At 43.3% G+C, this 13,508-nt stretch overlaps 1 protein-coding gene across 1 annotated transcript in view; it reads right to left on the bottom strand.

Annotated features, from left to right (window-relative positions):
• Positions 1 to 11,772: 11,772 nt before the first annotated feature.
• MPRIP (myosin phosphatase Rho interacting protein) overlaps positions 11,773 to 13,508 on the bottom strand; it is a gene marked incomplete in the record, with an annotated part of 257,621 nt that continues 255,885 nt past the window's right edge. The window contains 1 exon segment of the mRNA XM_077449495.1: positions 11,773 to 12,629. Coding sequence (XP_077305621.1) covers positions 12,558 to 12,629 — 72 coding nt within the window.

Genomic DNA, 13,508 nt, shown 5'->3' on the forward strand with positions numbered 1-13,508 from the left:
ATCCCATAACAATATGTGAAGAGAGCTGACTGTTCAAGTTACTAAATGACAGCCTCAAACCTTAATGACTTGGAGAGCATCTGCTAAGAGGAGTGGGACAAAATCCCTCCTGAGGTGTGTGCAAACCTGGTGGCTAACTACAAGAAACGTCTTACCTCTGTGATTGCCAACAAGGCACTCACTAAAATGCAAATTAATTTATAACTTTTTTGAAATGCGTTTTTCTGGATATTTGTTTTTATTCGGTCTCTCACTGTTAAAATAAACCTACCATTAAAATTATAGACTGATCATTTCTTCGCCTGTGGTCAAATGTACAAAATCAGCAGGGGATCAAATCCTTTTTTCCCCTCACCATGAATCACTTCTGAAAAGTATTCCTGACACCAAGAGAAAAATTGTGATGGGAGTGATCTCCAGCTGATTGACAGCCTCAGCTCTGTTCCTGTGAAGGGGGTGTGTCCCTTCCCTCCAATCAGCTCTCAGAGCTCTCCTTACTGAGCTCGGCAGAATGTAACTTGCGCTATCTGCCCCTTATTCGTTGAATGCCCAGACCGTTTTATTAGAATCCCAACCACGACACTACCTGCCTGGATCTTGCATGTTCTCTCTGTGCCGGCGTGAGTTTCCTCCATGTACTCCGGTCTCCTCCTATACTCTAAACACATGCTGATAGGATCCAATTAACCTGTCAAAATTGGCTCTAGTAGGTGTAAATATGAGTTAGGGACATTAGATAGTAAGCACCTTGAGGGCAGGGACTGATGTAAATGTGCAATATACAGGTGCAGGTAAAATTAAAACCATCATCAAAAATTTTATTTATTCCAGTAATTAAATTCAAAACATGAAATTCATAGAAATCCTTTGGGGTATTGTCAGGAAGATGATACACACCAGACCGCTGAAGGCCGCTATCAAAGCAACCTGAGCTTCCATAACACTTTAGCAGTGCCACAGGCGGATAGCCTCCATGCCATGCCGCATTGATTCAGTAACTCATACAAAAGGAGCCCCGACCAAGTATTGAGTGCATAATATACTGTACATGGACATACTTTTCTGTAAGCCAAAATTTCTGAATTAACCACTTGCTCACTGGGCACTTATACCCCTTTCCTGCCCTGGCCGATTTTCAGCGCAGTCACACTTTGACAATTGCGCGGTCACGCTACACTACCCATTTTTATCATTGTTTTTTCACACAAATAGAGCTTTCTTATGGTGGTATTTAAAGTGGTTGTAAACCCTTACAAACCACTTTGACCTACAGGTAAGCCTAGATTAAGGCTTACCTGTAGGTCCAAGAAATATCTCCTAAACCTATATGGTTTAGGAGATATTTGCCCGAAAACGGGCACCACTGTCTACGGCGCATGAGCCGTAGACAGCGGCGCGCAGGCGCACTGAGCGCGGCATTCTCAGCGACGGAGCTGCCGCGCGTGACGGCTCCCGCGTGCATGCGCGGGAGTGACGTCATCGCGGCTTCGCCGAATGACAGCGGCGGAGCTGCGAGACCCCACCAAGATGGATGCGGCGGACTACAGGGGACAGCGGTGACATCGCTGGCTCCTGTGTCAGGTAAGTGACACATAATGGACTACTATGCGATGCACAGTAGTCCATTATGCTTTGCAGGGAATGAAAGAGGAAGTAAACTCATCAGGGTTTACTTCCTCTTTAATCACTACTGTTTTTTTTTATTGTTTGCTAAACAAAAAACGTTTTCATAGTTCTAAAACTTCAGAAACAGGTAATTTTTCTCCATTAATATGCACTGATAGGTGGCACTGCTTAGCAGGTGTGCGGGACAGATGTCTCTTTTACATGAGCCGGTAATCGGCTTGTTTTTTTTCTACCAACGCTGTCAATGTAATCAGATTATCAGCTACCATTTGCATCACGTGATCAGCTGTCATTGGCTGGCAGCTGATCACATGGTAAAGGGCCAGGATCAGCCCTTTACTCCGATCTGTGGGCAGCCGAGGACTCTGATCGCAGGGGGCGAGTGGGCAGAAATTTAGGCCCGCGCTGTAGCAGTGTTTTGGCTATGGAGCTTTAAGTGGTTAAAAATCTTTTTTTTTTTTTATTGGTCTTATGTATTATTCTGGTTTTCTGAGATACTGAATTTTGGGTTTTCACTAGCTGTAAGCCATAATCATCAAAATTAAAAGAAAGAAATGGTTGAACTATAGCACACTGCGTGTAACACATCTATATAAAAAATATAAGTTTCACATCTTGAATTGAAATACTGAAATAAATTAACTTTTTGATGAGACTCTAATTTTAATGAGATGCACCTGTATATTTTATTTATGGTACTTGTATAGCGCTGTCAATTTATGCAGCACTTTTACATATACAGTGCCTTGCGTAAGTATTCGGCCTCCTCGAACTTTTCAACCTTTTGCCACATTTCAGGCTTCAAACATAAAGATTTAAAATGTTATTTTTTTGTGAAGAATCACTAACAAGTGGGACAAATAAAAAACTGAAAAGTGGTGTGTGCAAAATTATTCGACCCCTTTACTTTTAGTGCAGCAAACTCAGCGAGGACTCTGAAGTTCAGCGAGGATCTCTGAATGATCCAATGTTGTCCTAAATGACTGATGGTGATAAATAGAATCCACCTGTGTGTAATCAAGTCTCTGTATAAATGCACCTGCTCTGTGATAGTCTCAGGGTTCTGTCGAAAGCGCAGAGAGCATCATGAAGACCAAGGAACACACCAGGCAGGTCCGTAATACTGTTGTGGAGAAGTTTAAAGCCAGATTTGGATACAAAAAGATTTCCCAAGCTTTAAACATCCCAAGGAGCACTGTGCAAGCGATCATTTTGAAATGGAAGGAGTATCAGACCACTGCAAATCTACCAAGACCTGGCCGTCCCTCTAAACTTTCAGCTCAGACAAGGAGAAGACTGATCAGAGATGCAGCCAAGAGGCCCATGATCACTCTGGATGAACTGCAGAGAACTACAGCTGAGGTGGGAGAGTCTGTCCATAGGACAACAATCAGTCGTACACTGCACAAATCTGGCCTTTATGGAAGAGTGGCAAGAAGAAAGCCATTTCTCAAAGATATCCATAAAAAGTCTCGTCTAAAGTTTGCCACAAGCCACCTGGGAGACACACCAAACATGTGGAAGAAGGTGCTCTGGTCAGATGAAACCAAAATCGAACTTTTTGCCCACAATGCAAAACGATATGTTTGGCGTAAAAGCAACACAGCTCATCACCCTCAACACACCATCCCCCCTGTCAAACATGGTGGTGGCAGCATCATGGTTTGGGCCTGCTTTTCTTCAGCAGAGACAGGGAAGATGGTTAAAATTGAGGGGAAGATGGATGCAGCCAAATACAGGACCATTCTGGATGAAAACCTGTTGGGAGTCTGCAAAACACCTGAAACTGGGACGGAGATTTATCTTCCAACAAGACAATGATCCCAAACATACAGCAAAATCTACAAAGGAATGGTTCACAAATAAACGTATCCAGGTGTTAGAATGGCCAAGTCAAAGTCCAGACCTGAATCCAATCGAGAATCTGTGGAAAGAGCTGAAAACTGCTGTTCACAAACGCTCTCCATCCAACCTCACTGAGCTCGAGCTGTTTTGCAAGGAAGAATGGGCAAGAATTTCAGTCTCTCGATGTGCAAAACTGATAGAGACATACCCCAAGCGACTTGCAGCTGTAATCGCAGCAAAAGGTGGCTCTACAAAGTATTACCGCAAGGGGGCCGAATAATTTTGCACGCCCTACTTTTCATTTTTTTATTAGTTAAAAAAGTTTCAAATATCCAATAGATTTTGTTCCACTTCACAATTGTGTCCCACTTGTTGGTGATTCTTCCCAAAAAATAAAAATGTTATATCTTTATGTTTGAAGCCTGAAATGTGGCAAAAGGTTGAAAAGTTCAAGGGGGCCGAATACTTTCGCAAGGCACTGTACATTGTACATTCACATCAGTCCCTGCCCTCAAGGAGCTTATAATCCAAGGTCCCTAACTCACATTCATATACTGGCCTTATATATTCATAAGGCCAATTTTTAGACAGAAGCCAATGTTAAAATATATATATAAAAAATGTGAAGCGCTGTGTAAATTGACAGCTCTATACAAGTACCTGAAATAAATAAATTCTGCACTTTGAAGAGATGTAGAGAAGACTGCAGATAGACAGGTACAACTCATGTGGGGAGATTTGTTTCATCTCTGCATCACCTGTACTGGGTATATGTAAGTGTTTACAACCACTTTAATGGGTCTTTTGCCCTTTCCAACAGGTCAGCCTTAAATTTTCCACCAAGCAATGGAAAATGAAGGTGGGATTTCGGTTCCAATGGACACCTTGCGCCTTATGATATCCGTCCTCTTTTCTCTCCATTCAATCACCAGGCAAGCAAGAAAACTCAAGAGACAGCAGGTTAAAGGGTGGTGCAAAAATAGTTTATTACGATATAGTTTATGTAAAGTTAAGTAGTTATATTTACAAAATAAAAATGATCAGCTACATCCACAGGAACCTAGCGAGTCGCACGCATCCGGCGGGAGAAAATAAACGTGACCAAAAAAAAAAAAAAGTGTGAGTTGCAAGGGGAATAGGCAAAAAAAATCCAGGACTTGGGAATATTACCACAAGTAGGAAAAGAAAGGAAGTAAAAAAAATCATAAGCATTCATACTATATGTTGTAGTGAGAGACAAGATCATCAATGTAGTTTTAAAGCCCTAAGCTGCTTGTAATACTTCCAATCAGCCAGCAGAGGTCACAGCAGCATAAGGCAGCAAACTATACTACCGTGCCTGTGTGGGCTGAAGTAGCTGCAAAACAGGACAGCTAAAAGGCATCATAAAATAATAAAAAAAAAAAAGAAAAAGGTTATTTAAGAATGACAAAGTCATATACGTCCAGACAGAAGATTAATGTCTCTCTGGTATCCCTGTCTTTTCTGAGATTGGGCATTTCTTGCATATTTTACTGGGCTGTCCAGCGAGCGCCCCCCTAGGAGATGTACAGAGCGGCCTAAGCAGTTAAAAACAGAGGGCTCTGCGTAAGTCAACCATGTTTAGGCCAGCGTGGTTCTGAATGGTGCAGAGCTACACAAGCTGCTGTTAAACATTCAGGGGTATTTTAAGTAGTATCAGTCTTTACTGATGGATATTATGCCTCAAAGACCGACGACAGCTCTAACACCACAGCCTAGGGGGTCTATATGATTGGCTAGAAAATTGTTTAAAAACATTAAGAAACTGTGCACCAGGCTGATGTAAATAACTTGCATTTTCCTATCTTTAATGATCATGCCTGTTTTGAAAACACAAGTGCCACAATTTCATATGATGCGTTCATTTGAACAGCGGGCAAGCTTGATAGTGGAGCCAACATGTCACCAGCAGAGCCATGCTAAATGCAGCACTTTTTCACCAGTGTAGTGTTAAAAAACAGTCTTAGAACCAAGAACTGGGATTTGTATTTACAGGATACAGGGGGGGGGGGGGGGGGAAACAAAAAACACGGTTCTCATTATAAGCTGCAACACCCACAGGCTGCAGAGGACTCTAAATCAGGAATAAACAACCTGCTGCAGAAAACTACAAGCCCCAGCAAGTCTTGCCAGGATGTGACCCGGGCATGCTGAGGACTGTACTTCCTTTTGCTGGTTGTCCCAATCCTGCTAAATATCAGCAGCTTTTTACACTGATCCCCCACTCACATGAGAAATCAGATTTGCTTGGGGGGAAAAGGGGGGGGGGGTGGAATACTGAGGCAGGCTGTACAAATCCTCTACAACATATATATTTATATATATTACACAGGAACTGAAACAGGACTTAACATCCGGTGAGATTCTAAAATATTAGCAAAAACTTACAAGGGTCACTCAACTCCAAAAATGTTACACTCAATCCACAAGAATGAAGAAAAACAAAAAATAAACATCTGGCTTTTTAAAGATCAAAAAACACAAGGACACAAAACTCACTATCTCTGACTTAAGAAATATGTACAAAGTGTGTGTTCTGAATACTATACAGGTTGTTTTTTTTTTTATATATATTTTTTTTAATTATCTGGCATTTAAAACAGACAAGTTGATGATTTAGCCGGGACCTACGAATGCACCGTCATATCACTGGGGTCCCAAGGTGCGTGATTTGCTGCGGAGGAACATGAACCACCATAAAAAAAAAAAAATTAAAATTCTACATACATTATGATCATATACACACTAACAAATGACGGGGTTTAAAATGGACTCTTGCTCACTCCATTAAAACAAAATGCACAAATGTGACTGTAAAGTATATGTACAAAGAGAACTGTTTTATCGCAACAAATTTGCAGACCGCTCTGTAGGATAGTGAGGCGTCCAGGCTACAAGACTCAATGCAACGGTTTTGTGTGAAGGGACTGCAGCCCACACACAAAAAAAATTAGGGGTGCTCATCAGGCTCCTGTATATCAAGATCTGGTGACTCCGGCTGGAGGGTGCAGGCTAGTACATGGGTGCTCAACCTGTGGTCCTCCGGCTGTTGCAGAACTACACTTCCCATCATGTCTCTGCCTTTGAGAGTCATGCTTGTAGCTATTACAAAACCTCACTGTAGTTCTGCAACAGCTGGAGGGCTGCAGGTTGAGCACCCAGGGGAAAGCTTATCACAGCTCAACAGATGCAGAAACGAAGAAATGCCCCTGCTGCCGCACATCCAGCAATCTCTGTTGAAAGAGCAGCCTCAGCTCAGGCTCTGTCCATGGACTGACGCGTTTTGCCCCAAGGGTGGAGATGGAGCCCAAGCTGAGGCTGCCCTTACTACAGAGATTGCGACATGTGTGGAACAAGGGACTGCAGCTCTACATATTCGAAACAGTGCCTCCTCCAAAGAATGTTCCTGTTGTCAATCTCTGTGGAAACTTGCAGCTGAAGATTCTGCAAAATTTTACACTTCTGTAGGTGTCAGATTGTTGGTCCCCTCATTGCACTCAATGGTTCAGTCCATTAACTCTTATATCACGACAGTGTCCTGTATTGATGTAGTAGTTGGCAGGAGGAGGACCCGATTTTGGTTTGTGGTTTCTCTTCACTACTGCAGAGATCAATAGGTGCGTATTCCAACTGAAAATGAGAATTTCTTTCCTTCTGCCCCTTCATTACCAAGAATGTTGTCCTCGTATTCCACTGAGGGTTTCTTTATATCGAGGGCTTCTATATACTATTAATGGGCATAGTTTATTTTTCACAAGCAGAGCAGACAGGCTACTGAGAAGTAAAGAAGATTTCCAAGTAGGACATTGCAGGGCTGGCAGCACTTTTACAGGCCCCAGACACAGAACTGCTTCCCACTGAGCAACAGGCATGGTGGAACCCAAAAGAATATCTCTGAGGAACATCTCAGGATCAGACTGCAGGCCAAGCAATTCTGACACAGTTACCAAATGAAGGAAGTGTCTGTGCAGCTGTAATATTTACAGACAGCAGAAGCAGACACCTAGCTGCTGAGGAACGTATAGGAAGTCAATCTATTTGAGTACTCAAAATTCTGATTGGTGGAGCTTTGATATGCTATAGGTTAGTCTACATGCACAATGGCTTGGGGAAAGTTGTAAAGCTGGCCATACATTTTTTATTTTTAATTAAGTTTCTTCCATCCGCCTTGTTTGCCTGCTGGGACATTTGTCTAAATACACAGATCAGCGGCTGCAGCTGGTTAGTTACAGCTGCTGATTGATGGAAACATTTCCATCATGTCCCTTTACAGCCGAAAAATAAAATAAAATAAATCAACTTCTGTTGGGGGAGGAGCCCACATACTGATCAAAGTTCAACCGATCCTTGCTGGACTGGACACATTTCAGGGTCTGGCCGACTAAAGCATTGGGAACATGCACTTAAAGGAAATCTCTAGTGGGTTTTTAATGCTGACCTCTCTCTGAAAACAGCAATTTTGTTTACCTGTCAAGGTGATCCTGTGCTAAAATACGTAAAGGGAAACATATGCAGATCAGGCATGTTGACTGTAAAGCCATAATATCAGCATGACAGCCAGGTAAACTGGCATTTTAAAGTTAACCATTGGCAGTGGTGGCCCACATATGCCCCTTTGAAATTGACACCAGTGTCTGAAAGGCAAGTGTGAGTCAGCAGCTTTGGTTACCAATCAAGATGCTGGTAAGTCAGGAATCAAATGGGACTTTTCTTCCTACTGAACACCCCGTCAGGTACCTACTAAAACAAAATTCTGTCTGCCGAATATGTATCAAATAATGTTTACATCGGACCCTCCCAGCAAGTCTGCTGCATCACGAAGGCCGCAGATCTCTCGTGGGACAGGAGAATAGCCGGACAGCTGCGGCACCACTGACACTGCAGTCTCTGCAGAGCCACCAGTTCCCTTGGCTGGAGAACCAAAGACCCTGACAAGAGGGGCTCCAGTATCAGTCAGCCCGGCCAGACCCCTACCCAACAGCAGACGTGACTTGGGGAAAGATTAAAACATACTTGAGCCATTCTTCATTAACTTGAGTTGTACCTGCTAGCAATGCAGCAGTATTTTTTTCCTGATGACAGCTTGATTTTTTTTAAAGTGGACCTGTCGCCTAAAGTTTTCAAACAGCCATCTTGTAAGTACAGCTAATATTCAGCTAACCAATTCATGCCTCAGCGATGCCACCGATTCTGAAGAATTGATAGGCTGGCTTATTTGCTCAGTTTACAATATGGCTGCTCTACAGTTAGTGCATACTTACAAATTTGATTTATTCCGTGTGTGTGTGTGTGGAGGATTGCTGCGCTGCCAGCCCGTTGTCAAAAAGTTAGAAGCATGCTCAGCCTAGATGTCCCTGCAGAATCACCCCAGTTGATGCGTTTTGGCCCTATGTCAGCTCTGGTGGGTGGGGTGAAATGAGTCAGTATGGTTTGCCAAATACATCTAGGCTGAGGCAAATTCTAACCTGACAACATTTGCTGGATGGGAGAGCAGCGATCCTCTTCACACACACAAGTTACTTTTTGGATTAGTGTATGGATGCCAGCATGCCGTTTCCTTGAAGATCTTCTTATGAGCGGGTGCCATAAGCACCATCTTTTGATTTATTCCAGTGTAATAAAGTAGGAATACAGCACTTGGCATTTGGGTAGAACAGGGGTTAGGGCCAGAAACTAGGGGACCTTTCATCAGCATGAGCATAGCAATTCAAATCTGAGAGGTTTTAACCCTTCCACACTTTATCTAAAACATTTATTTTTTTGCAACAATTAAAATGGTAAAATCTTGAACTAGAGTAGAAGGTAGTTGATTCCAAACAGACACCTTAAGCCTAATTCACAGTGTGACCGATAGTCATCACCCTCTAAGCGCTCCACTCCCCATCACATCCATCGTCCGACATACTGTCACCACATCGCACATTACAGTGACACGCAAACGACTTGCATCGCACCTACAATAAAACACTTGTATAGACTTCCTTCACGTTCCTCCAGCACGCTCCGGGTTCGAAGACGCAATACGTCTGTCCTCCTTCAATCCCAGCTTTTGATGTTTTGAGTACTAGAGGAAATCTCTCAGATTGCTGCAGAAACCAGAACAAAATCTGACGGTATCAGCCATCTATCACTGCAGACAAAACATTTATAAAACACTTTCTCCGTCAAACAAAAATATAAAACAATACTTAAACTTTCTGAAAAACAAACGTCAAACAAATAATTTCCAACTTATCCTTACGCTACGAGCCAGACGTTGCCACGACATAACGCGTTTCGCAATAGAACACCTTCCAAGTCTTTCCAATGAGCTCCAAAAAGGACACTTATAGGGTACCCAGAACTCTTCCTACAGGTCCTGCCAACACTATTCTTGCTCACCAAAACTAAAAATCAAATATTCCAAAGAATGAAGCTTATCCATTAGCTACAACTATGTACATCAAGTCAGTAAGGGGTGGGCTGCATCCAAGTGACAGTTGATTCAGCTACCAGATCATATGGGGCAGATAGGCTACAGTGTTCAGCTCACAAAATGAATGACCCATGCCAGACCCAATTATAATAATGGAGCATTACCTGTAGTAACCAGGGGTGTCTAGTGGTACCATGCTCCAGCATTTATACATCAGGCCTGCAATGTCTTGCCAATTAATACAATGGCACGGGGGGGGGGGCATGCAGAGTGACCTCAAAGGTGGAAAAAGCCCTCCTAATCACTAGTCACTCCAACACAATAAAAACTAGAAACTAAATATAAAGAAATGAACCTACAATAAAGGGATCTGCCTTCACAGGACAAGCTTTTGAGTTTCTATACGATACTCCTCAGCAGCTAGGAAAGAAAAGAAATATTGCACTTTTAAACACTGGTGTCCCGTGACACAAAACTTAGAGCTGCAGCCTGACCAGAATGTATTGAATGACTATAGATTTACATTAAAGAGCATCGGTCACAATTAGGCTGAAGATGGAGCCTATTGCTCACTTACTTAAGCCTTGCTTTGACTCATAGGAGGGCAGTTCTGGAGGGGCCGTATGCTGACAACACATGCTGTCTGAGTAAGCTTAACAATATCGGATATCCAATACGTGTTTGTGGTACTCCTAACTGTTCAGCTTTCTTATTTGATATACCGGTAGATATGCACATTGCTTGACGCAGAAACTTGATGCTAGCAAGATCCTGCAGAAAAAGTTGTCCGAGCGCATGTGACGTGTACGGTATACGTGCACCAACTTGAGTGCTGCTGCTGCTTAGGGCTGACCTATAAATATCAACAATGTGTAGTTGGCTGGCAAGGCCAAACCCTTATAAAGCGAGCCATATATTGATGGATTTTATTTCCCTTCACCATGGATGAGAGGAAAGAAAACTGCTCGACCCCCCCCCCCCCAATCAACACAGTCAGTGTTTATGAGGGAATGCCTCCAAAAGCGCTATTGTATTATAACGACAGGGGGGCTCAGGGAGCATTCCCATGGGGCAGAATACAATAACTTCTAGCAGATATAGCCACCGGCATTAACTGTATGTAGAAAACCCAGTTTGTACCCAAGTCGACTAATGGAACGACTTGGGTACAAGCCCGCCCACACATGGATCGAAATGCGCCCAGTTCAGCAGGGTCCAGATGAATTTTGATCCATGTATGGGTAGACTTGTACCCAAGTCGATCAATCAACTTGGGTACAACCAGCCTGTCAGATTATCCGCATAAAATTACGGCTGGATTTCGATCCATGTATGGCTGGCTTAAGTCTGCACTTTTATAATTTAAAGATGAATATTGCAATTCTCCAGGCATAGTCTTGGCTTGCTCTTTGTGAACATTTAGGCCTAAAGGGAAAATATTCCGACTTTGCTGGCCTATGATAAACGGTGGGAGGCACCCAAACAATCACTCCTGACATTCTTACAAGGAAGCCAACATAAATATTCAAGAGTAGGGAAAAGGAAATCCTAAAAGTCGCAGATTACAGCAAAACCCTGTAAGGAGGTGTATGACAGCCTCAGCCTGGGCTCCAACCAGGCCACGCCCACCAATGCATTTCACTCCACCCCAGAGCTTAATCTTGGAGGTGAAGTGAAACACATTGGTGGATGTGGCCTGGTTGGAGCCCAGGCTGAGGCTGTCATATACCACTTTACAGGACTTTGCTGCGATGTGTAACTTTTAGGACTTCCTTTCCCTACTAGATCTTTTGAGCTGGGACGCACGCTGTCCTTGTCAGCACTCCTAGCGGTTTGTCATGCAGAAGGACTTGATGGAGCCTTGATGGGCACCTGTCATTTTTATTGTGGGTCATAATAAATATTCAAGAGCCTGCATCCATCACACAAAAAAGGCCTCCTCTTACAGTAGGTTCACATCAAAGAGGGCCGGTTGACACCAGTTTCAATACCTGCAACCTGAATTACCTCAAGCCATTTTTAGGATTGCATGGCAAGACAAAGAGCTGGACATGGTTCTAACTCGAGGGCAATAGCCACACTGTTACAATTTATTGGAGAAATTAATCTCCCCCTATAATGTACACATACTTCACATGCACATACATATATATATATATATAAATAACTACAGACATTTGTGGGGGGAGCAAGAGTCCTTACTACCCAACAAAGCAGCCCTGTCAAATGTGCAATTTGTGGTTCAGTTCCTCCCGGTACAGCACCACCGCATGTTGAGAGTCCGTGCACGTCCCAGCGTCTTCACACCTGATAGCTTATTGTTCGGCAGACGTGCCTTAATACTGACTGCGAATTAAAGCTCTGACAAGATGGCAGAGGAGAGGAGAGTGTGCCCCGTCGTAGAGCAAAGGAAGGAAGGAAAAATAAAAACAGACATCAAGAGCTGGAGAGGTACCCACAGGAATCAACCATTTCAACACCTGAACGGCCGGCCTTGCACATTTCCAAGAGCCCAAAATGACATGAAAAAAAAAAAAAAAAAAGAGAAAAGCTGCACATCAGAGTCCCCTGAAGCCTGATGGATCTGGGGTGGAAAGGCGGCTTATGTCTGCTCCAAGCCCTGGGGACACGCAGCAGAAATCGGGAGGTGTTAGTGTTTCTTATAGTCCTGGGATTCGAAGATTTTGAGGCGCTCCTGGACCGTCAGCCCCTCCTTCAGGCTCTGTGTGGAAAAAGAGAGGAGATAGACCATGGGTGAGATGAGAAGAACTGGATTGCTGGACATAAAATACGGGATGTGATGCACACACTACACGGACAGAGATTAGTGATGCATGCTGAAGACGGACAGGAGTGACTTGGTGGGTGAGAGTCACACATGACAGGTTGGTGAGAGGAACCAGAGTGAATAACCACAATGGAAAGACCAGAGAGGAGGGGGAGCCACAAAATGGGAAGATTACGGATGTATGTCAACTACAGCTATGTGTGACTATTGGATAGACATAAAACATGAGCTGTAAGCTCACCTATTCTACCTGGTACTATCTGCTCCTTATCTACGCCTCACCTATAGTAGTCAATGTGCTGCGATATTACTGGACAAAAGACCTAATCTGAAACAGACCTCCAAGGCAGCTGGAAATTTCCCCTCTAGGTAAAGTAGAACTCAATTATTTTAGTTTAGGTTGTTTGGTTGTCTGCGGGCTGGTTGACAAGTTAAGCTTGGTTTTTCCCTTGGATTTATCCTTGGCCTCGTTTATAAAAGTAGAACTAAAGGCTTTTTTTTTTTGTTTTTTGGATAAAGAATGGAGAGATATAACTTGCCAAGTTTTTTTTATTTTTTATTCACTTTCTGTCCTTTAGATCAGTGGTCTCCAAACTGGGGCTGGATGTGGCCCTTTGCTTGCCTTTATCTGGCCCTTGGGGCACTAGTCTACCAACTGACAACAATGACGAAGCACCATTCCTCCTACGAACACCATTAATGGGACACTATTTTTCTCATCGATATCAATGAGGAACTATTCCTCCCATTAGAACCAATAACGGGGCACTGATATTGGGGAATTTCCTACTCCCACCTAGGGATGGAACCGAA

Source organism: Lithobates pipiens, unplaced genomic scaffold (genome assembly GCF_037356315.1).
Source record: "Lithobates pipiens isolate NorthernLeopardFrog02 unplaced genomic scaffold, aLitPip1_a1.2 Scaffold_22, whole genome shotgun sequence".
Taxonomy (NCBI): domain Eukaryota; kingdom Metazoa; phylum Chordata; class Amphibia; order Anura; family Ranidae; genus Lithobates; species Lithobates pipiens.